Source organism: Protopterus annectens, chromosome 13.part0 (assembly GCF_019279795.1).
Source record: "Protopterus annectens isolate FY-2018-M chromosome 13.part0, PAN1.0, whole genome shotgun sequence".
NCBI classification, from domain to species: domain Eukaryota; kingdom Metazoa; phylum Chordata; order Ceratodontiformes; family Protopteridae; genus Protopterus; species Protopterus annectens.
The window spans coordinates 953,116,777-953,143,011 of NC_056747.1; the positions used below are offsets into that span (position 1 = coordinate 953,116,777).

At 40.3% G+C, this 26,235-nt stretch overlaps 1 protein-coding gene across 5 annotated transcripts in view; it reads left to right on the forward strand.

Annotated features, from left to right (window-relative positions):
• STAT3 (signal transducer and activator of transcription 3) overlaps positions 1-26,235 on the forward strand; it is a 1,961,792-nt gene that overhangs the window by 1,325,587 nt on the left and 609,970 nt on the right. For all 5 annotated transcript variants that reach the window (XM_044054713.1, XM_044054714.1, XM_044054715.1 and 2 more), the window contains exon 18: positions 2,548-2,600. In XM_044054713.1, the coding sequence (XP_043910648.1) occupies positions 2,548-2,600 (53 nt within the window). The remainder of the gene's footprint in view (positions 1-2,547; positions 2,601-26,235) is intronic.

Below are 26,235 nucleotides of genomic sequence, written 5' to 3' on the forward strand. Positions count from 1 at the left end.
TGCACTCAGCATTTCAGGTGCTGACATTTAATAGGGAGCCCTTTCCTGTCCCAAGTTTGAACCTGTTGGTTGGCAGAGTTGAAGTGCATATCTTGTAATTTCTTTTTCTGGTAGCCATCTCTTGGCTTGCAGGTTCTCATAGCTGCAGACCGTCATGTGTAGGGAACCTTATCTGATTTTCACAAGGATCTGGTGTCCCCTTAGGACCAACCCATTTTTTCCTCGTCAGTGGTTTAAGAATTGTCATTGAACCAAGTCATTTCATCTCCCTTTTTTCTTTACTGATGAAAAGATTATAAGAGTGCGAGCCTTTTTACCAGAGGTATGCACTCACAGCTATTTTTGTTTTTTAACTTGAAGATGATGCATGAGCTTAAGAAGATCAAAAAAAACTCCTCCTCTTAGCTTTGTGGAGAATAGCTTGATTTCATCTCTCCAACCCTTTCCCAATAGATCATCAGCTGCATGAGTGTTTGCTACCTAGTGGAGTATGCTGAGGTCAGAAAATACTCTGTGTTAGAGGTATGGCTGCTTGTAGCTCTTTCTTCAGAAGTACCTCTGGGGAGAAACTTCATAGGGAAAAAAGTGTCACATCATCTGATAGAGCAGATGATACCATTTATTGACTCACTAAGTAAGTAGCCCTCATAGATGAAGTGATAAAATAAGAGCATACATGTTATTTAGACTAGATTCATAAGTAACAATCCACCTGTGGTGATAATCTCAGCAGTCAAGTCCATATTTTGGCCCTTCCTCCCCTTAAAAGATTTTTATAAAGTGTTGCTTCTTAACTCTTTAGTTCATCTAGTCATGCTTTATGTCAGGATTATTCTCTTAAAATTCCTAAGCTATCAGGACAAGACTGGAAGCACTGTCCCTCTTGTCTGTGTTTTATAGGCTCCAGAGAGGAGACCTATGCCTTCCTTTCCAGGTAGTCAGGGACCCAGTAGTCCAGTATCTCTTGTACCATCACAACTCAAATAGTCCCACAAGTACCAGAACAAGTGATCTAAACCTGCTTCAGCAGATCAGTAAAACAAGGTAGAGAGACAGATTTTGTTATTCATTATCTCCTGCACCTCTGGAGTAGGCTCTCTATGCAGATAAAGGAGTGTGATGCACTATGTTCCTTCAGATAGGATCTGAATAATTGGGTGGGTATTCATAAATTCACCCTGGGCTTGGCTAGCATAGCCCTCATTGAGAGTGGAGATAGTCTAAGGTGTGAATTGCACAGGTAAAATGGTCACAAGACACCATAACTTTCTACTTTTTCTTTCTGGTTCTGCCCACCATTCACTGTTAATGTGCAACTGCCCATGAGGTCCATCAGTACCCTACAGTTGTCACTGTCAGTCGATGTGGTGATATCCATTATGGTGTCTGCTTCATGATCGCAGCTGTTGGTTTGTAAACCTTCCATGTCAATAATGCCATCCACAGTAGTGGCTTTGATGCCAATACTTCAGGTGTCACTGGTCATTTCCATGTCTCCAGTGGTTGAGGTCAACCAGTCATAGTCTGTCTTGGGGCAAACTTTGTTGATGTTCACCTCAACTGGTTCAGTTTCTGCGCCCTCAGCTTTGAGGTCTTCAGCATCTTTGTGGCTTGTTGGAACCATTAGCCCCATTATAGGCTTTGGCAGTGTTGACATTGAAGACAGTGTTGCCTATGTTGTTCTCATTGCGTCCATGTGTGTCAGCATTGACCATGACCTGAAACATTTTCCTGCCTGCCCCTTGTACCATTTTAAAATGTATTTTTTAACATACAAGGACTGGATCTTTTTGCAACTCCTACATTCACTTTCTTATATTACCTTTCTGTCATTTTTTGATACAGGACTAAGTTATTCCTTTATGAATGTGTATCTTGCTGCCATATCTGACTTCCACCAAAGCTTTAATAATTCATCCTTAGTTTCTCTGGAGGTTTGCAAGGCTTTTCTGACAGGTACTTTCCACATTTGGGCACCTTTGAAGGGCTGTTTCCTTACATGCATTTATCTTTCATGCTGGAGAAGTTGACACTGCCACCTTTGAGCCTGTTTCCAAAGCTAATTTGAAATACTTGTAATTTAATTTTTTTCTAGTAGGTATTATATCTAATAGACAACTTTCTGATTTGCAGGCCTTATGTGTGGGGCTTGCTTACCTGATCTTTCACAAGGATAAAAATGTCATTGCATACCAGACTCTTTCCTTAACACCAGAGGTAGCCAAAACAACCTTAAACCGGTCACTTAATTTGTCTGTGTTCTTTCCCAGTTATTATAGCAAATTTGAATGCCTGCATTTGAATTGTCTGCAGACAGCTGGATCATAGTTTCTCTCTCCATGTCAAGTCATTTTTTTTCAGCAAGTTTGATAGATTGGTCTGATTTCATCTTTTACCAATTTGTGTTTTATTGTGGCTCTTGACAGACGTCAGTGTGCTTTTCAAGTCAGTGCTTTAGCAGCTGTCTTGCTTACAGAGTAAGACCTTTAAAGTTAAGGAAATGTTGACTATTCTAATGTCATTTGCCTTTGTTTAATTTCTTTGTAGGACCTGGTGTCAATTATTCTGGATGTCAGATAACTTGGGCCAAGTTTTGTAAGGTAAGTAAAACACCAGTCTTTAAAACATTCCAGTTCTAAAGTTAAAGTGCAACTTCAGTAATAAATGGGTGTGTCTGGTGCATATTAAATGTTCATTATAGTAAGGCAGAGAATTTTATACAAAGTGGGAGTTTTTCTAATGATGGGTCTTGCATTTGGACATGTTGCTGATAAATGAATTGTGCTGCTTAAATTGTCAGGTTTTAAGCCGTATGCTGTTGTATGTGAAAAAGGGTGTCAAGTTAGCATGTATATTAAAAAGAAATGCAATATTGTCATTTGCATCTAATATAGCAATAACAGACGCCTGGGTGTGGGTAATGCTGGATTTACCCACGGTTGGTGTGGTTTGGTCACGAGGCGGCCAGGTGGCCAAACAAAGCCAACCGTGGTAAATCCAGCATTACCCACACCAGAAGTGTATTGCTATTATACAATGACATTATTTAAGAAAAAAAATAATTACTTTTCTTAAATAATGGCATTGTATAATGCCTCTTTGCTGCCCTTCCACAGCTGTCTGGGTATTCTGCAGCAGTTCTGATGTAGTGCGCATGCGTATATTTACGCAGTACATCAGAGCTGTGGGCAAAAGCAATGGAGAAAGCAAGATCTCCATTGCTTTTTACAGCCTGTCTCACTATGTTAAACGAGTTTAACCTAGTGAGACAGCTTTAAAAAAAGCAACGGAGAATCTCTGTTGCTTTTTTTAAAGCTGCCTCGCTAGGTTAAACCCATTTAACATAGCGAGACAGTTTTGAAAAAGCAACGGAGAAAGCAAGAAGTGTCTCGCTATGTTAAATAGGTTTAACATAGCGAGACAACTTTAAAAAAAGCAACGGAGATTCTCCATTGCTTTTTTTAAAAGCTGTCTCGCTATGTTAAACTCTTTTAACATGGCAAGACAGGTTGTAACAAGCAACGGAGATCTTGCGTTCTCCGTTGCTGTTAAAAAAAAAAAAAAAAAAAAAAAAGTTATACTAATGGAAAAAGTCAGGGCGACCGGACCTTTTTCCTTTACTATAAATCTGATTTACAACGTGCACGCTGACCAATCAGCGCACACATTTTGGAATATTAATGGGGGGGGGGTCGTTATATAAATACCAGGTTGTCATGAAAGCCTGAAGGATAGAATGATTGTTTGCTCTGTGTATTTTCATGTTGCTGTTAAAGTCTTTAAGGACAAATGTTTATAAGCAAACATTTTGAATTTTCAGATTAGATTTTGATGGATGTTGGCAACTGGAAATTGTTTTCTGTTGATTTATTGGGAATGTAGTAATGATTAAGCAAAATGAATAAGCAACATCTGAACTGTTAGTATTTATCTTCATGACAGTCTTTCCAGCAGGTTTTTAAGAATTTGATGTAAGATGTTGATAGGACTGGTCCATTTTCTTCTACAGGTAGGACTCTAGGCTGGCAAGACTTGGTCATCTTGGCATGTAAGACTTTTCCACACTACAGAACACCCTTCCCTTTACCCATACCCCCTGCACAGAAGGTCCCCTCTTCAGATCTCTCATGCCATGCTGATTCGGTCAAATCTGCTAATGCCACTAGGCTGCTGCTTTTAATTTTCAGAACTGCAGTTGAATTTTCGTATTTCTCACAAGTATTTTAATGTTTTTTTTTACTTCTAACCAAGGAATATTCTGCTTCATGGTTAGTTTTTGAAAATTTAGCTAATTTACTCCCTTCTTCCTTGGCATTTTGCCATTTTTCTGCACAGATGCTGTTACTTTCTTAAGTGTTGAATTGAGGTATAATTTGAACTTGGCACTGCTAATCAAGGAATATCTTCATTGTGCCTCTTTTATTCATTAAATGTTGAATGTATTTTGATTTTGTTTTGGAACGACTGTTTGCTCACTCTGATTTTTAGCTCTACTGAGTGCTTCTAAAAGGGAAAGTATTTTTGAAGGTTTTCTTCGTGGGCATAAATGTTTTTGTTACAGTTGAGCCATTCCTTTTCATTGTGGCACTGTCACCAGCCCAATTTTGCTTTCAGTGTTAGCTGTGACTGTATGTTGTTTCAGTGGTCAGTCTCTTAACATAGAAAGGCAATTTGTGGAGTTGTCTTTTATGGATGTAAATGTTTTTTGTTATAGCTGAGCCACTTCTTAGTTCTCTCCAACCCTGATTTCAGCTTTGGTGTTAGTTGTGGCTGTACTTTGATATGGCTTATGCACTTTCATTTACCTGCCCGCTTTATGTTCTCCCCAGCTGTGAGTCAAACACTGATCATCTGGAAGGCCAGATTCTTGCTTGATATTGAGGTGAATCTTCATGTTGGAACAGACCATCATTCCCCGTTGAAGATAAGTTGACCTCAAGCTAGACACTCTTTTTAGCCTTGTACTACTTCATTGTGTAATTTTAACACCAGCAAGAGCTTTTTCCAATATCAGAAATAGGCACTGACTTCATAGTCTGTTGACACTTGCTTTGTCTCTCAGGTTCAGGGTCTAAGACATTATCACCAGTAGTGGCTTTCTCGATGCCAACTGTTGTACTCAGCACCAGTCTCGATTTTTGAGTTCAGCATTAGTAATGTCAGCGCTGCTATAGACTTATTTTACTTGCTCTTGGACCATTGCAATTGCTTGATTGAGGTCAGAGTAAGTGTCGTTAGCTTCGACCTCAAACTTCACTGATGAGAGTTTAGCATTCTACCCCAACGTATTGCTTTCTCATCATTTCATAAAGTACTAATTCAGATATACACTTACACTTCTACCTCTCTATCCTGCCCTGCCATGTGAGCTGGATCCTGGGAATCTGCTTGTGCAAACATTCTGGAAGACTTCCACTTCTAATTCAATAGCCCAGATTTTCTTCTGATCTATGTCTAGACCCTCCACTCTCTTCCCTCCTGTCTGGAGGTGGAATGCATTCATTAATCTTCCATTGGTTTGCATGGGACCCTATTTCCTCTCCTGATTACTAACATAGTAGAGGGAGATCAGATAGTATACACCTTTTTTGGGGAAGGGGGAGCAGGCATGCATTTTTCATGTGCAGCAATTTGACCTCAACTCCTTGCTTATCAGGATGGAAAATGCGTTTTGGTGGTTTTACTTAGTTTTTTGCTACGCAACTAGGATTTTATGTCAAAAACTTGAATAAACATTTCTCTTTCTTTGGCTGTGTCTGTAGGTGGAATTGAGAGATATTTCAGACAGTGTTTTCTTTTTAGCTAAATAGCTTGGTGTGACACTGTGCCATCTTCTACAGCCTTCTATTCCAGTAATTCCTTTTAGGATTGGAGGTAGGAATTCACAAAAGTTTTTAACAGCTTATATCATACCTTCTGTCTTTTTTAGTTTTAGGCTATATTTGGAGCTGTGTATGTATTAGTTTTCTGTATAAAATGTCACCTTAATATTGTATCAGTTTGTCAAACATGTCATCCTTCCTTCAATTGAAGACTACAGGTGGACCATAATTACAAACAGCTTATTTATACTTTCTATCTTTGTGCATTTGCCCTAGTCTGTCCATAAGTTCCCATCCTCATTCCTGTCCTAAATAGAGGTAAAAGTTATTTATAGACCTACCTGTCCCTGAAGCTTTATCTGCAGCCTTCCACCTCTTTTTCATTTAGAGGAAACACTGACCATACCCACAAACAGACAGAGCCAAGGGGCTAGTCATTGAGTTCAAGATTGTGATCTCCAATGTCTCTGTATAAATTAATGGTGGTCAAACTTTTGGATTTTCTGCCTTATTATTACCCACAACCCAACATACACTTTCAAAGGAATTTGCCTCTTTTTATTCCAGTTTATCCAGGAGCTTCCATCATCTATTCTATCCTCAAATGGAGGTGGGAGTTATTTCCAAATCCAGCCATCTTTAGAAGATTTATCTTTAACTTTCCACCTCCTTTCCAGTATGTAGGAGAGGTATTTGGGAAGTGTATAAGTATGTTTATATTTTATTCCCTACCTTAATTTAAAATACACAAAGAAAACTCCAAAACTACCAGAACCTCTTTAATCCGTATATAATATGTAGTAATCCAAACAGGAAACATTTAAACTTTCAAGTCTAGCTCTCCCTTAGTGTAAAAAGGATTTCAGAATTCAGGGTTCTGATCTCCACAATCTCAGTTAATGCATATTAATGGTGGTTAATGTTTGAGATTTTCTGACTAGTATCCACAGTCTGCATGCAGGTAGAAGAGTACAGTATAGTGTTTTTCTTCTATGGTGAATTAGATTTATATCAGAAAGGAGGATACTTTGCATTCAGTGACCTGTGTTTTAGCATGAACGGAGTTCTTAGATTTCAGAGGTCTTTTCAGCATACACGTATATACATGCACACATACAATGGCTACCATCCCTACATAAGTTTCTGTCTAAGTGTAGTACATGATTCCTGTTTGCACTTATTTTTAAAATAGTTTTTTTCTCAAAACTTGCATTTTATCTGTCTTTGGCCTAGCACTCTTGTGTGGGGTCATTTACTGCACTGTTATAACTTGTTGATACTTGTGAACCTCTGCTATCTCTGAAAAAAACAAAAAAAGCTTGCTTTTTTCCCACTTTTCTGAGATTTAAAAAAGTTCAGTTACAGGCTTGCTGTTCTTGAACTGTTTGTAAGTTTCTTGGAGGCCATTTTTTGCTTGGGCTAAAGGGAAGTCTCTCTGTTGATCAGTGTCAGTGAAAAACATTGAGCAGCCTGCCTGCCCCTGTGGGAGTGATTACTGACTTGAAACTGTAGTTTTATTGGCCATTTTGGGTCAATTCCAAACTCCTTCATCTTCCTCTCTTAAAACCCTCTTTTGCGCGTTTTTGTGCATAGCGCAACAGCGGGCAGCGCCGCCTAATTGGGGTTAAACTATTCCTGGCTCCACAAAGTCTGCTCTTCACTTTTTCCCTTAGAACTGCTCTATCTCTCAATTTAAACACCATATTCTCATTCTAAGGCCCTTCACTGGTCCAATTAAGTAATCCTACAAGTTAGCACTATTAAACCATAGGCACTACTTACTCTTATACTCTCTACGATTACCCTGTCCTCTATTGGTCCATCTTAAATTCAGTTTCCCTATATTACTCTAGCATGTCCAAAGGTCAGTCAATGGTTTCCTCTCCAGTCCAGCTGGTGAATCTGGGAATTTTGAGGCAAAGTTACAACTGTCTCATGTACACGGACAACCCTCTCCTCCTCCAAACAGGTTCAAATGTATGTGAGAGATGCAACTATTTAGCCAAACTGGAGGCTGAGCTCTCTCATCTCAAAACTGGTGTAACCAGTCAGGAGGAGAAGGTAACCTCACACAACACAATTCCAGTATCACATAGTCCCACCACATCAGCGAACCAAACACATAAATACACAAAAACATACTCGGAGGCTCTAAATAAAAATCTATCTAAGCAACAGAGACCTTCAAAGCAGACATCCAAGCAAACGCTACCTCAAAACAAAGCACGCACAACACATAGCCCACTAAGTCAGTGTGCCAAGCAGCCACAGCCCTTAAGGCTGAATAACACACCTGATACTCTTGTAATAGGTGACTCTATTGTCAGACACACTGACTTCCTGCTCACCAGGCTGAGGTGCTAGGATCCGCCACATAATGCAAGCACTTAGGTCACTCCAAAGCAAATACAAATATGACTCAGTCATTGTACATGCTGGTGTGAATGACCTGAGACATACCTCCCTGGAGTACATGAAAAGAGACATAGAGGAGCTCTGTGATCATGTAGCCCAGGCTGGTATGACCCTGACCTTGAGCAGCATCTTACCCTCACCTAGAATGATGCCACAGTACAAAGACAAAATGATCGATTTTAACAATAGGCTAAAAGTTTGGTGTCATTCAAAGGGGATCCAGTGTCTGTCAGCCTGGGATGACATGCTGGGCAAGCCACGTTGCTTCGCTAGGGACGGCTTGCACCTGTCACCACTGGGCTTTCGGATATTGGCAAAGGCTCTTGCCACCCCCATAGTGCCTTTTTTTAGGCAAGGCTCAAAAGTCAAACCCACCCCCATAGACAGCACAAGGAACAAGAAACTAAGGGTAATGCTGCTTAATGCCAGAAGTCTTAACCTTAAGATGCATGCACTCGAAGCTCTCCTCAGTATGGAGAAAATCGATATCTGTGCAGTGACAGAAACCTGGTTCAAGGCTCCAGAGAGCACCCCAGCACTACCAGGCTATACCTCTTATCATGCTTTTTGGCCCCAAAACCCGGACCGAACCACAAAAGGAGGGAGAGTTTCCATATTTATCAAGAATATCCACACCTCCAGGTTAGTGGCATTGCACGAAATATCGGAGACCATCCATGTGCAACTAACAGTGGGCAACACTGCTTTTCAGTTTATAGCATCCTACAGACCACCCTCTCAAAGTCAGGAATCCCACTTGGCTTTCCTGAAAACATTGGAGAACATGAAGATCTCTCCGAACACCATTATATTGGGCACCTTCAACTACGCAAACATTGACTGGGAGCACTACTCAAGCCCCAGCACCTTAGCCCAAAGGTTCCTGGAAATTATAAACTCAAATGCTATGGAACAACTAGTCACCACTCCCACAAGAGGGGACAACATACTAGACCTGATCATTACCAACATGGGGACTCTATGCTTCCCACCAGAAGTATATCCCTCATTGGTAAGATCAGACAATAAATTAATTTCACTGGATGTCCACATCCCGACCCCACCCCCAGCCCAGAAAACCACAGTGAAAAACTTCTCAAAAGCGAACTTCTCACTTCTCAAAACCAAAGTGGAATCCTTCAGGGCCTCAGGGCCAGTGGAAATTACGGCCCAAACTGCAGAATCCTATATAAACGCATTCTACGGACATCTCCAGGAATGCATGGATCATGCTATCCCAAACAAAACCAAGACCCAATCATCCAAAGGCAGGCATCCAGTCTGGTGGACCCCAGCCACAAATAAACTGTATAACAGAAGGAGGAAGCTACTACATGATAGAGCAAAATCCCTAATAGGGAAGGCATCTCTGATCAGTACTAGCAAAAAATTACGATCCCTCATAAAATCCTCCAAGGCCAGCTTCGAGAGAAAAATTGCACAGGACACCAAAGACAATCATAAGGCTTTTTTCAGTTATGTTAGGAACCTGGGATGCAACTCCCAGACTTGTTCTGAGTTGATTCTAAACGACAAAAATACACTGAACCCACAGACATCGCCAATATCCTGGCAGACAGGTTCAGTGCAAACTTCTCCACCCCCTCCCAAAAGAGCAAGTATCTATCCCGGCAGAGGGCTGCCTCCCAAACATCTCTGATGCTCAGGTGAAGGCTGCTCTCTCCAAAGCAAAAAACACTGCTTCCATGGGACCAGATGGCGTCCCAGGTTGCGTCCTACATGAACTCCAAGAGGAACTAATCCCTCAAATAAAACAGCTATACAATCTCAGCCTCACTACAGGATATGTGCCCACAGAATGGTGTACAGCAACAGTGGTCCCACTCCACAAAGGTGGAGCCTCTACGGACCCTGGAAACTATCGTCCCATAAGCCTGACTAGCTTAGTCTGCAAGGCTATGGAGAGGATCATCATGGAGCTCATAAACAAAGACATTGGGGACCTACAGACTCTAGATCCTACCCAGTTCGGCTTTGTCAAGGGCAGATCCTGCCTTTTGAACCTGGTTGACTTCTTCGAAACAGTCACCAAAGCCGTAGATGAAGGGAAGGTAGTCCACACAGCCTATCTGGACCTTGCAAAGGCATTTGACCCAATACCCCACTCGGGCATCATAGATAAGCTCTCCAGCTTAAATATAAACCCCTATGTCACAAGATGGGTCAAAAACTGGCTCAAAGACAGACCCACAGAGTGAGAGTTGCTGGAGCCATGTCGGACTCGAAAACCGGTCACAAGTGGCGTCCCACAGGGTTATGTCCTGGGACCACTCTTGTTCGATATATACTTTTCCGAGGTACAGGCAAACGTGAGAGGACTATGGCTCACCAAGTTCGCAGACGACTGCAAACTGGGCGCCATAATCGACTCTCCAGCTGACACAAACATCCTTCAAAAAGGTCTCACAGAGACAGATAACTGGTGCCAGCGCCATGGTTTAAATCTAAATGCCAAAAAATGTATAGTCATACCCTTTGGCAAAAACAATGTGCCCACAAATTACCACATAGGCGGAAACCCATTAAGTACAGAGAAAGTTATTAGGGACCTGGGGACCCAAGTTGATAGCAATCTCTCCTTTGAAAACCACGTTGCCAAAGTGGTTAGAAAGACCTTCTACATATCCCATCTCATCACGAAGGGTTTCACATCTAGATCAAGAGAGGTAATCGTGCCCCTTTATTCATCCCTCATCAGGCCCATCATAGAATACAATGCCCCTTTTGGGATGTACCTTACCCGACACCTGCAGCAATTAGAAAGACCCCAAAAGTATCTCACCAAGAGGATCAAGGGTCTCAAACAGATGCCATATGCTGCTCGGTTAAAAAAACTCCAGCTCTACTCAGTTGGATACCGCCTACTTGGAGGCGATCTATGCCTGACATACAAAGCTATGTCAAATCCAGAATTAATGGACATGCTCCACCTCAGTAAATCTAAATCCCTTAGAGCCACATGCTCGAGGGACTTGAACTTCAGCACAGAAATAAATAGAACTTGCTGGAGGGACAGGTTCATAACCCAGAGGCTCCCTTCGCTCTGGAATAGAATTCCAGTTCATGTGAGGCAGAGCACCTCACTGAATCTCTTCAAGAAGAATCTTGATAGGTGGATGGGGGATCGTAGGTTTGTCCCAGGGATTACTCCCGTGTCACTATTAGACAGAGGCACAGTAAACTAAACCTTAAAAAGGGCACAGTATACTCAAATGAAGGGGTGGCGTAAGCCATACAGAATCGGGCAAGGCTTATAATTGCCCCAGGGCAGATAGCATAATATGAACCTATGAACCCATGATATTTCCTTATAAGAATGACTTAGATTTATATTAGAAAGGAGAGTCATTTACATTCCATTCTGTGAACCCACATTTTAGCGTGAGCTAAGTTCTCATAAAAAATTCAGTTGTTTATTCAACACATGCATACAAATACCACTGGCCACCATCCTCAGATAACTTTTCATCTGTGTATAATTTTTTTACAGGCTAGACCATCCTTTTACCTTCTCTTTTGTGTGGATATACTGATAACAGATTTACATTCCATTACTGCGCCTGCATTCTGCTAGATCACTTACTCTGTGTACATGGCAATACTAAAGCAGACTACATTTCCATCTTTGTTACATGTTCTTCATTAGATCACTCTTGCTGTAGCCATTACAATATTGGATGTATTCTGCCAGGGGCACCATATGTCTAGCCAGTCAACAAAGCTTTAGGCTGCTTCCTCATACACTGACAATTCTTGCCTGAAATAGGGAGGCAGAAGTCTAAAGTGCCAAGTAGAGCAAAAGGGAGATGGATATCCATCCCCTGCCAGTGAAGGTAATAAAGAGGAAGAAGGGAGAATGCTAGTAATACAACAGTGATCTGGATAAACACCTACTATTACGGTAAGTAAACTACACAAATGCACAGTGTACTTTATCAGATCACTGCTGCAGTAGTTATTACAAAATAGGATGTTTGCCAAAACTCAGAAAAAAGTGTGCGTGAAGAAGGAACAGAGTCCCGGGAATCCTGGACTTATCGAATCCACCATGTAGTGTTTGGTGAAAGCGTGAACAGAGGACCAAGTAACTGCTTGTAGAATACATCTAGATTCCAACCCTTTCCAGAAAGCCCATGAAGTAGCCACTGCTCTAGTAGAATGAGTCTTTGCATTATGAGGAGGATTTTTGACATTGTTAAAAATGGAAAATTGAATAGCATGTGAAGGCCATTTGGATAGTGGCTGTTCTTACCATCACAGAACACAAAACAGTTTAAAGATAAAAAACACACTTGTAGTCACCAGAGGTATAACCCAATGTTTAAATTAGTGCTTTTGTTCATTTCATTAAATACATGGATTTCTTCAGATTAAAAAACTCCCATAGCTCTGCTGTTGTACACTGCCATCTAGTGGCTATTAAGCCATACTTCTTAAAAGTGTAGCTACTTTGTTATAATATTGTAACTTATAATAAAAATCTATTCAAAATTCATCAATCTTTTTACTTTAAAAAATACACTGTTCACTGAAAATCTGTTGAACCCTAATAGTATCAAAACATGTAATAAATGTATTCACTCGCCATAGCATAATGTGTACTGTTCACCACGTAAGTGGTGAACCACTGTTAAATTGCTTAAGTTAAATCTGTGCCCTTTTATTTAATAGTAAGCTATTAATATTTATCCTGTTATTGATGCCTACATAACTAGTGGCATCTAACAACACTTGCCAGTGAGTTCACGCTTCTCAACATGTGCTTCCTAGTTGCCACCCGTCTCAGAAAGAATTTTCCCAATACAAAAAATAAACATTTTCTTAAAATTTAGGAACTTTTTCCAATGCGAAAAATGAAAAGTCTTAAAATGTTCACATTTCTGGATGTTTATATAATGCATTGTGACATCTTTCTTCTTAATAGCATAGGTATGTTGGTAGATTCTCACCTTCAAAGCCTTTAATGGTTTACCAATGTAGAATGCAGGACATGAACTACATTGTGCTAAATAAGTCACACGCTTAGTGTTGCAACTGAATTTTCCATTGGGGTAGACCAGTCTTGGAAAGGTGCCTGTGGTAAAATTTGCACCCTCAAAAACATGTCTACACTGGCTTCAAGCACCACACTTCTATGTAACTTCACAGCCTTGTTGTCTTCCCATTTTCTGATATCCCAGTTCTCACATCTCTTCTTTGGATTACCCTGTTCTAAATACAAAAAAGGGCTTTTGCCCAAGAATTTATCCAAACCCTGGGAAGTAATAAAGCTGATTATATTTTTATTAAAATGTCTTTGACCTCCTTGGTAGCTTTATCTTAACCAGGCAGTCATACCCTGGGGAATGAATCAGTGTTAACCATACCATGATTTATACTCTCTTCTACAGCTCGGGCTGTAGCATTTGATCTTTCCCCCGTAATTCAAAATGGGATTATAATGATGGAACCTCTCTGCAATAATTTCTTCCTTTAAATGTTGAATAAAATCTAAAGGGTAGTGCCTATCCTGAAACATCTGTGTTAGGATATTGACTTCTTCAGCAATTTTTTATCATCAGAACTCAAAACGTGGCAGTCTAATAAACTAAGTTGTAACCACATTTGGTAACTGTTAAAGTGTAATAAACTGTTTCTTTCTTGTAAATTTTCGAAGAGAAACCACCCTCAACCTCTTTTGTGATTTTAACATCAAAAATATCAGTTTCCGTTATATTAGAATGTCCTTTGAATGTCAAAAATGAAGTAGTATTATTAACGTAACTCAAAAATTGGTGAGAATGGCCTACCTGTAAAATAAGTACATCATCCAGATACCTCAAATAAACCTTGATATTATTTGCAAAAGTGGAGTAAAGAACAAACTTTTTCTCCCACCACTATAAAATAATGTTTGCAAAAACTGGGACTGCTGATGCCCCCATGGCCACTCCAGTAACTGGTTTAAAGTATTCAGACTCAAAAAATACAAAGTTGTAAAACAACACAGTGTCCATGGCTTCAACAAGAAAATTAATAGTGCTGGAAGACAATTTGGAACCACTTGTCAAGGCTTCATGAAACCACTGCAAACTATCCTGATGTGGAATTACTAGGAACAAATCCTTCACATCAATAACCAAAAAAGTAGCATCTTTGTCAAACTGGATGTGATGTAATTCATTCAAAAAATGCCAAGTATCCCTAAGAACATATATTGTTTCGTTAAATAAATAAAAGCTTTTAAGGTGTAATCCACATACTTGGCCAAGGGCTCAGTTTTAGAGCCTCCCGCTGCCGCAGTAAGATGAAATGGAGGGTCTTCAGCTGATTTTTATACCCTTGAGATACCAAAGATCTTCAATGTGACAGGTTTGTCAACCTTCAAAAATTCTAAACTGGCATTATCCTGCCCGAAATTTGTGATAGTATCTTCTAGCCAAAAATCAATACACTAGTGTGCCATGTTGATCTCAGTTTTACTGAGACCCACAATTAATTCCCCTTTATTAAGATATTGTAACATTTTGGGGAATGTAAAACACAGCACCACCACCCTTGCCAGACTTCATTATTCTAATCAAATGATTACTGGTGAGCTCCCTCAATAGTTTCTTCTCCTCATTCAATAAATTTTAAAAAACATGGCTAACCTTCAGAAATCGCATTTCCTTTTTGCATGCTGTTTAAGAAGACAATAAAATAGGATTCAATTGAGGATTAAACAAATTAGGTCTCAGTAGATGCCTACCCAGCTCACTAGATAGCTTTATCTTTCAAAGGCAACAAGCAAAGTTAAGCTCACGAACAAACTGTTTTAAGTCAAGCAAATTGTCCACTAAATTAAACTTAGTGGCTGGTACAAAAATGAAACCTTTACAGAAAAGCTTACCATGTAGGGGGTCATGACCAAAATGACTGTAATTACAAATGTTGAAACCTCTAAAATTGTAAGCAGTTCCTTGGCATAATGACGACTGCTCCAAACAGAAAAGGTTTATTAGACTAACTTAAATCTTTTAAGTTTGCCTGAATAATGTTAGCTGTGTCTATGGACATGCAGTCAATGAAGAATCCTTTTTTCCCTGTTTTGAGGGTCAAGATAGAAAACAAGGAGTGGGGTAGTCTGATTAAGACTGAATTTAGAAACAACTTTAGGCACAAAGGAAGTGTTGGTTCTGAGACTCATGCTATCTCTGTGAAAGATTAAAAAATAACTGCATAGACAAAAGAGCTTATAACTCAGATACCCATGCAGCAGACATCAGAACTACTAACAGCGCAGTCTTCTAGGTTAGAAACTTTAGGGAAGAACTGTCTGTAGTTCCAACTGGAGATGGCGATAACTTCTCCAAAACAAAATTCTGGACCAGAGAAGGAGACACCTTTTTTGTTGGTGTCCTGATTTGTAAAATTCCTTTAAAAATGTTTGACAAGGCAAGGAAGAAAGAAAGGGATCCAGTAATAGACGAGCTGAAATGGCCGTGATATGAACCTTTATTGAAGTGTACACCAGACTAGAATTGAATACTTCATACACCTGCTGAAGAACTAGGATTGCCCCGCTTGAGATAAGCAATCCTACAGCAGAGTCATCGAGATCAGTGACTACATCTCATTCATGTTTTGGTGACATGGGCGTCTCTGTGTATTTTCTTAAGACACTATAAGGTGATGTAATGTCAAGGTGTAGGGTCTTCCCATGGCACCGCAAATTTGAGAGGCATACTTTGTAGTGCCACCCAGACGATCTAAATCCATCCTCTTCAACATACCCATATCCATTCTTCTGTCCTGTGGAGGCGATGCCTAAAATGCACAGGTAGGGTAACTGTGTGTATGTTTATTAATTTGTTGCTAGGTTAGTGTGCTTTAGAGTGTTTCATTCTTCTTTAGCAGCATTCTCTTCCAATCTAGAGATAGAGTGGAGTGTTATGTTTCATGGGAAAGGAGAAAGGAACTGGAGCCTGAGAAGATTTTGTGGTTAGGTTTTGAAGGACTCAAAGAAGGTGGACTCTGGTAATCCAGATACATCATTATGGTAAGTACATAACATTGTTCTTTTTATCTATGGTGAATGTGTTTGTTCTTCTTAGACCTCTAAGAAACCATGTGACAGTTAACACTGGATTTTGTTGGAATTGTTTTTAAATTTTTACTAAGCTTTCTTTCGAACTAGTTTATTTGGACTATTTAAACATTTTTAAGTTGGAACAGCTTTGTTTAGTGGTTATGATTTCATTCAGGTGAGCTTCTACATTTTATACAAGTTTTCCATAGAGATAAAGACTCCAGGTCTACAAATTCATCCTTTGTGCTTAAGTTTATGTCACTTTACTCTTCAGAAAATTGATTTAACCCTTTACTACCCATACTCAAAAAGGGATTTTTTTGCGTTCACTAATATCAGGCTTCCCAAACCCAACTTCCCATTGACCACATTTGAGCAGACCTTTACACCTTACCTGGAAAGTCTGTGTTAAACATTAACAAGCCCCCTTTTTGTTTCAGAGGCTGTGCAATCCCTACACTGCCTAATATGCTGGCAATCTAGTACTACTGAGGGCATACCAAGTTGGGGAAGAGGAAATGTGTTTTTCCCTTTATTCAGGTTGGAACGGTCTTGGAAGCAGTTTATTTGCAAGTCAAGGGTTTGAGGACTCAGAGGTGCAAAGGAATGAAACCCCTTATAAAAATGTTTGTAAACTAGTTGATCCAATATTGTTTCTTCCATCCGTTCCTCAACGGGATTAGTTTTCGGATCCATTTAGGATCTGACTTCAGCCACTTTCAGACTTTGGATCCAAGGATCAGGCTTCTCCCCTTATCAGTAATCCCCTGTAGTTGATGAATTATCTCAGAGCTTATTTACCACTCGTTTGCATGTGATGCGATTTCTGGTGCTCAAGCCTAGGTGACAACTAAGTGCTTCTCCTTTTTGATCTATTAGGGTTATTTAGCCTAATAGTCTATTTTTTGTCTTTTATTGTCTATTCTTTCTAGTCTGATGTATAAAAACAATCGTGTATCCTTTCCCCCTTACCTTTATTTGAACCCTCTTGAAAAGGTTACTGTAACAATCTATACCTTTTCTGTGTGATATTATATTGGTAGTGTTTTTTTGTGTTGGTTGATTCAGTTCAGTTAGCAAGATTCTTTTTCTAGCTGTTAACTCCGGTGTGTGGTACCTTGTATTTTTTTGTGATGCCATTTTGAAAAAGCCTTCCGACTTTAAGAAATGTATGGCCTGAGGCCAACAAATCCCCAACTTTAATGCACATGCCAAGTGCATTAACTGCTTGGGGGCTGCTCATGTAGATGGGCATTGTTCCATTTGTACCTCCTTTGACTCAAGGGCTTTGCTGGAGAGATGAAACAAATTAGTGTTTAAGAAACCTCTCCTTGCCACAGTGGGATAAGTTTCCCTCCAGCACTCTGCTACTTTTTCTGCTTCTCCTTCTGGAAAGAAGTCTAATGATAAAGTTAAGGGTGAGAAGAATACAGATATGCCTATGGACAGGGAGAAAGAAAAAAGTTGAGCAGTTCAGCGACCATTTCTTAGGATCCTTAAGTTCCTTGGGTCTACCCTCTAAGGTTCCAAGATCTTCGGATCTGGTTCCCATGTTGGAGCCTATCATTATTGGATACAACACCCCTCCCTTAGCAGAACTGAGCTTCTCTCTGGAAGCAGTCTTTCCAAGGCTCTGTTCTACTTTTCTCCAGGGCAGAGACTTTCAAAGGACATCCAGACTCCCTTCCACTGCTTCATCTCTCAGATCAGTGTGGTCATTCGGGAGCCTTTCTGAAGCTGATATGGATAAAATGATGAGGACATTCTTCAAGATCTAGATCCAGTTGGAAGTGCTCCTGGCTCCAACCCCTGTTGGAGTTGTAGGCCTTGGACCATCCCATCATCCTATCATTGCTACTTCCTGCATCTGACAATAGGATTCTGAGCACTTGGATCTGAGCACTTCCTGAAGTTTGTCTATGCCAGATCTGATGTCTTGGTGTTCGAGTCTGTGCCTCTGATCTAATCTTTTGAGTGGCTCAGACCCTGATGGATCTTGGAGCTGTGGGAGCAGGATTGACACCCAGGCTGTTGTAGCTATCCTTCCCCTTCAGTGCCTCTGTGATGGACAACTTGGCACTGGCATTGACTTCAGAAGAGAACAAACACTTGACACACCAAATACTTTAATGCGAAGCTTTCGGGTCTACACCCTTCATCAGTGCATAATAAAATCATTTTTTTCAAACTTTAAATAGGTGAAATAATTAATCACATGATACAGCCAGCCTAGTTACCTATCTATCAATTAAAATTTAAAAAGCCAGATAGTAAAACACAATGCAAAACTTCTATACACATAATCTAAAATCCAACTATATTCAAAATTTCAAATAACATTAATAAATGCATATAATGTAATACATTTAATCATAAAATTAAAATAAGACATGCAGCGCATATATAAATATAATATAATTCCAGGTTTAATAAAATCAAATACTCTCTCTCTGTCTTTTCAACAATACTGGCTTAAGTCTAACAGCATTATTGAGACCAGGTTTTACGTCTGCTTGCAATTGAACAATCCAGTCATACTCTTTCAACTCCAATGTATTATTCATGTCTCCTTTCCTCACTCCCATCTCAACAGTGCACATAACCCTAAACTTAAATTTATGTTTCTCACCTTCTACCATAATATGTTTACTCAAAGCATTTGTTAATATTTTTCTTCTTATCTCTGATTTATGTTCTATGATCCTCTCCTTTAGCTTTCTGGTGGTTTTACCTACATAAAACGATGTACAGGCTGTACATGTAGCCGAGTAAACCACCTGTACTTCATTACAATTAGTTAAGGTCTTGATATTATAAACCTCCTTACTAATGGGGTGCACAAAACTATGCTCACCTTCATACAGATCATTATAGCATGTGCAGTTATAACATTTCATTGTGCTTACTCTTTTTGTGTTTGTTTATTTATCTGCTTAAAATCTTTATAGCAGAATTTTTGTTTAAGGGTCTCTGAATTTCTATATGCATAAGATGGTCTATCACCTACAATTAACTTAATTTCTGGCATTGCCATTAAAATGCCAATTTTTCTCCACTATATTGCATATAGCATCAGTATTCAAATTAAATGTGGTAAATAACGATTTTGTCCCCACATTTCAGTAATTCATTACTACCTAGCCCTCCATTGAAGACAGGCCTATACCTACTTTCTCTCCCATTCACTACCTCTTTATAGACCTTATTAATAATATATTCAGAATAACCACTTCTCCGAAATTCCTGCATCATCTCCTTAGCTTGCTCCTCAAACTTGGCATCTATAGTATTCAATTTACTAGTTCTTATTAATTGGGCCTTCAGTATACCTTTAAAGGTATGTGGGGCATGCATACTATCTGTATTAATGTATCTAGAAGCATCCACATCTTTTTTATATATAGTGGATTCTAACTTACCCCATTCCTATATAGATGTACATCCAAAAAATGTATACTTTGTTCTGATGCTGTCATCTTGAACCTTAAAAATTCAGTTGTCTCATTAAGATACTTTAAATAATCATTCAATTCCAATAAAGTACCCCCAAAACAAAAAACAATTGTCCACAAACCTCTTGTAGAATTTAACATTCATATTCATCTCATTTATTCCACTAAGTATCGCTCGTTTTTCCCATTCATATAACACTATGTTAGCATAAGTGTTAATATGGCTCATCATCAAAAATGAAAATGTTATTCAATAACACCATTTCGAGCAGGGCACAAACATTTTCAGATTCCCTAGCATTCATTTTAACTTCATTTATTAGGAAATCACAAATTGGCCGATTGGAGTTGAAAGAGTATGAGTGGATTGTTAGATTGCAAGCAGATGTAAAACCTGGTCTCAATAATGCTGTTAGACTTAAGCCAGTATTGTTGAAAAGACAGAGAGAGAGAGTATTTGATTTTATTAAACCTGGAATTATATTATATTTATATATGCGCTCCATGTGTTATTTTAATTTTATGATTAAATGTATTACATTATATGCATTTATTAATGTTGTTTGTAATTTTGAATATAGTTGAATTTTAGATTATGTGTATAGAAGTTTTGCATTGTGTTTTACTATCTGGCTTTTTAAATTTTAATTGATAGGTAATTAGGCTGGCTGTATCATGTGATTAATTATTTCTCCAATTTAAAGTTTGAAAAGAATGATTTTATTATGTACTGATGAAGGGTGTAGACCCGAAAGTTTTGCATTAAAGTATTTGGTGTGTCAAGTGTTTGTTCTCTATAGAGTCTTGTATCATGATACAGTATCACCTGTGTTTGATTAACTTCAGAAGAGCAGAGTCAAGTGGGTCTTGGGGACCAATCCGTGTTAGGGTCCTTGGACCCTACTGGGGAGAGAGTTCTCAGGTCCTGTCTCGACTTAAGGCTTTAAGAGGGTGCTGTTTCAATCTAAGGAGCAGACTTGCCTTCCCTGCTGGGGTCCGCCAGTTCCCCAACAGAGTTCCTAAGGTCCAGACCCTACACACCTATCCCTTTGGGACAACCACCCTTGTCAGTGTCTTGAGATGGTCCACACTGAGGACTCTTTATCGGCTTTGGAGTTCTCCCCAGACTGTACCACCAGGGAGTTTGTTGAAAGCACTCATGCAAAAGACGGCACATTGATTCTCCCTGGAGTCTTTAATGGAGGATACTGATTTCTGTGAGGGGGATGGGTCACACTGATCGCCCCCCCCCCTCCCTGCCGAGGATGTCTCATTCAATGAAACCCTGTCCCAGGAGGAATCGGTATTGTTTAAGGCTTTTGCGGCTGGCCCTTCTACCTCTTGAGTGAAACCTCCCATGAATGAGATGGTGGATTTTATCTCTTAAGGTACATGAAAGGAGACTGATGTAGCTGAACCTATCCCCCCCCCAGAAACCAGACAAGTTTTTGTTATCCCCCCCTAAGGCTCGTCTGTTTTGGAGCAAGGTTCCTACAGTAAATTCCATGGTGGTGGCCACCAAGAAGGAGCTAGTTTTGGAGAGCTTCACTTTACATCCCTAATTTGGGAAGTGGGTTTATGCTTCAGGGTACTAAATTATTTGGCTTGTATAACACACTTCCAGAAGGATTTGCTTTCTAAATTGCTCTCTGGGCCCTATCTGCAGAGGAGAAGAAATCTATCAATACACTGCTGGCCACCCTTCAGTTCCTCTCGAAATGCTGTAGAGAGCACTTTGAGAGCAATGGGCACCTGCATAACTGTTATACAGCATGTCTAGATGCACCTTTCTTACTTTGGGGAGCATTTTAAAACATCTTTATCGATGCTTCCTACAATGCTTCTACCCTTTTTTGGACCTAAAGTGAAAGAGATGCTGTCCAGAAGTGAACAAGACAGTAAAACCTCGTATGCTGTAGGGATTGAATTTTCTGCCCCACAGAGATCCTTCTCTAGAAACCAGAAGGGAGGGAAGAAACTGATTCCACAAATCCCATGGTTTTGCTTCCGACACTTCTGGTGATTGCCCCCCCACCCCCGAGGCAGAGGGGGGAACAGTAATAATGGATGTCACCCCTGCACCAGAGGTGGTCCACAGAGCCAAAGCTTTTGGGGTCCCTTCTCCAGTAGGCCTTCTGCCGCACTCCGGAGGCAGTTGGGGTGGCACTTCTCCCTGCACCCCGTGGCTTGGATGCCCATCACTCGAGATGCTTGGATGCAGAGAATTATACCCTGAGTTTACACACTTCCCTTTCTGTCTCATCCCCCTTGTTCAAGGAAACTACCCGATGTGTCACTGTCTCAGTAAAAGGGAAGCAGTTATAGAGGTAAGAAAGCCAGCTGCTAAACAAGCAAGTAATCCAAAGGTCACACCTGAACAGCAAGGATTTGAAATTTACTCAGTGTTCTTTTTGGTGCCAAAGAAAAATGGATACTTAAGGACAATTTTGTACCTTAGTTACTTGATCCAGTACATAAAACGGACAAAATTTTGGATGACACGTTACAGTCCATCCTACCGTTATTGACAAAGGACAACTGGCTGTACCCTATAGACATCCAGGATGTATACTACCACATAAAGATGTACAGATGCTCCAGCAGATTTCTCCACTTCTGTGTGTGAGTCTGTTACTTCCAATTCAGAGCCCTGCCCCATGGTCTCACCATAGTCCTCCAGGTGTTCAGCAAGTTCATGGCAGTGGTTGTAGCCCATCTCAGGCTGTTGGAGTTCTGAGTGTTTCCATATTTGGTTGACGGGCTCGTAACCGCCCCTACAAGGACTCTTCTACTTCATGACAGGAACTCCTTCCTCTGCCTTTGCCCATAACTGGGGATAACTGTAAACACTGCCAGTTCCATGCTTCATTCAATTCAAGCTATAGAATTCAGCAGAACTTATCTAGATACAGGACTACAGTTATCCAGACTACCAGAATCCAGGATCACCACACTTCAGCAACAAGTGATAGCAATATGTTCCCATCAGACACATCCAGCAAGGCTGATTTTGCATCTTCTGTGCTCGATGGTAGCTGGCACTACTTTACTTCCCCAGCCAAATGTCATGTTTGAGTGCTTCAGTAGACCTATCTGTTCAGTGGTCAATGAGATGTCAGCCATGAATTTTCCAGTGTGTCTTTCGCAAAAATTTGCAAAACTAGAATCTGCAGTTGTATATCAGGGCTAACTGTTTGTTCTTCCCAGGCCACAGTGACCACTGATACTTCTCAACTGAGGTGAGAGGGTATGTTTTGGGGAAGACTGTCCAAGGCGCATGGTACCCTTTAGAGGCCAGTCTTCACATCAGTATCCTGGAGATGAGGGTAGTTCTTTCAGGACTGCCTTCTGAGTTGTGTGATCTCCGTTCAGAAAGATGATTATGTTAGTAGTCTGATACATCAACAAATGGGTGGATAACATTCTTCAATGTTATGTCAAGAGGCCATGCGGGTCTGGCAGTGTTTGTTTTCTCACCATTTTCTGACAGCAAGGCACATACCGGGTAGTCCAGTGTTCTAGTAGAGAAGTTGAGCAGGTCTGCCTTTCTTCTTCATGAGCAATCCTCAGTCTGACAGTAGTGGATCAGATTTTCAGCCACTGGGGCCGACTGTGCTGCAATCTCTTTGCTTCCCCCTCCAACACCAAATGTAGTAGGTTCTTTACCCTAATCCCCCCCCCAGAGGGAAAAGCCTCCAAGGAGTGCACTGATCCACACTTGGCCCCTGGTCTTCTTTATCCTGTCCTTCCACTTCCCTCATCCCCAAATTTCTACAGAAGCAATGTGGAACAAGGCTATGGTGATCTTCATTGCTGTCTTCTGGCCCCGACAGGTGTGGTGCCCCTTCCTCTGGTCCCATCTAATTCACCTTCTGTGGGTGCTGGTCCCTGCTGCCGATCCTCTCTCACACATCTGGGAAGCCTCATCTGGATGTAGAAGCCCTCAAGTTGACCTCATGGTTTCTCCAGTTCCATTGATAAGCTTTTATCCCAACTTGTACACATTTTGACAACTGCACAGAAACCTTCTACCAGGAAGATTTACAAAGTAAATGGAAAAGGTTTTTTGTCTGGGCTTCCAGTAGCAATTTGAATCCCTTTTCAGACATTTTCCCAGTTATCTTAGACTTTATGCCTTCACTTGTTCACAGTGGGTCTCATCACTCTTCTGTGAGAGTCCATTTGGCTGTTATTTCCAGCTTTCACACTGAGGAAACTCAAATAAGTCACTGCTTGCCTGAAATTGTCCAAGACCTGCTTAAAGGGCACCTTTCTTTTGCAACCTTCCTTTAGAGATCCTTTCTGTCTCTGGGATATTACTGTAATTCTGCAGGCCTTGACAAGATAACTTTTCGAACATGTGGTTACGGTTGATTTGAAGTACTGTCTTGGAAGACTTTGTTTTTGGCAGTTACTTCAGCAAGGTGAATGTCAGAGCTTCACGCCCATTCCTGTAAAGCTCCATTCTTGGTTTTCTACAAGGATAGTATCACTTTGAGAACAAATCCATCCTTTCACCTTAAGGTGGCTTCTGAATTATCACTTTACCAGTTTTATCAGTCTTCCTATTTGCTTTCCACATTTTGCCAGTTAAAGGAGAGTACATGTTACATCCTCTGGATGTACACCATCAACTCCAGTTTGATCTGCATTGTACTAAGAAGGTCAGAAAGACTGACAAGTTGTTTGTTTCCTATTCCACAACTAAACTGGGTAAAGGACTGTCTAAGGTAATTCTTTCTTGCTAGCTGTCTGAATGTATTTCCCATGTTTATAAAGAGAAGGGACTGTCCTTTTCTGAAACTCCTTAGGCTCATTCTACTAGGTTCATAGGTTCATAGATTAGTACTAGGCTAACTGCCCTTGCGAGCCATTTTAAGCCTAGCCAGTTATCCCCTGTAAGATTCAAACCCTGTACCTTGTATTTGTAAGGCAAACACCTTAACCATTAGGCCACCCTCCCAGTCAGTAGCTACCTCCGTTGCCTTTTTCTCTAAAGTACCAAATTATGACATTTGTGTTGCAGCTGCTTGGTCCATTGTTCATATCTTAATATTTCACTACAAGTTAGATTTACAGTCCAGATCTAGAGCTTCCGTTGGTTTGGCTGTCCTCTGGAATATCCTTCTATATGACCTCCCAAGTTTTGTGATAGTTAGGGGCTTTGTCCCATCCATTGAGGAATGGACAGAAAAGACAACCTCTGATATGAAAGTTATGTACTTATCATAATGATAGATCCATGTTGTTTGCTTCCATCCTTCCTCAACTTCCCTCCCACCTTCCCCCTTCCAGTTGTCATTTTCCCTTTGTTTCTGGAGTGACTACACTGATGGTTGCTATGCCTTGGTCATGTGCTCTTAAAAGCCCTGGGTCAGGAATTGTTACTATATCTGTGATGTGTTTTTTCTTATGATGATACTGTATCTGTCAATTATACTGTAGGTAATGGGTAATGGCAAACTCAATCTGAAGTAATTCAGTAACTACAGGGAATTGTGGGTAATGGAAGTTGGCTGAGCCTTGGATTCAAAGTTTGAAAGTGGCTGAAGTTGGATCCAAGATGAATCTGATAACCCATCCGTTGAGGAAGGATAGAGGCAGGAAACACAGATCTATTGTTATGGTAAGTACATATCTTTTGTTTTTTTTTTTTTAGTATCATTATGGTCTGATGGGGTGGTGGAGCAGTGAGATTTGGAAATTGAGCTGCAAGAAAATAAGCACTGGTAAATTGAAAAAGTTCTGATGAAAGAACTTTGCATACCATCGAACCACATAGACAATTCTAGGCTTTCATCGTTTAAGAATTTTAGCAAGGATTGTCCAGCTTTTAAGATTCTTTTGCTCAGAAAAGACTACGTAAAGCAGTGGCTAAGCAAAGTACAGCTAAATGATCTTCTAATTACATTTTCTTTGTGTTATGATTTTGCAGACAAACTTATTTCTTTACAAGTTTGAGTTCATCCATTTAGGGTTGTTGCTGTATCAGTGGATTTCTTTGCAGTGTTCTCTGCTGCTGACATTTGTGACTTTGAGAGTTGGTATTCTGTTCACACTTTTACAAAACATTAGTCAATAATCAAGTCTAAGGCAAAAGAGGTTTTGCTGCACTGTGCTTTCGGGTGTGCACATAGGTGCTTCTTCTTTCCTCTGGGATCCATGGATTAGGATTCTCCCCTGAAGTGATGACTAACTGAAAAAAGCCAGGAAGGTATGAAATATTGCAGCACAGTTGTGTGAAGTGCTTTACACTATCAGTAGACCTGGCATTCAAGTGCACCTCATTGTATGGAATGCTCCGCATTTCACATTAAGGTGAAGCAGTGTTCCGCTTCCAACAGTAGTGGCTCCGGTTTTCAGTCTCTGATTAGCTCCCAAATCACAATTATAGCCAATCAGCAAAAAAAAAAAAGGGGGGGGGTAATCAGAGAACGACTTTCAGAGCTTAAGGAGACAATTGGAATGCCTGGTA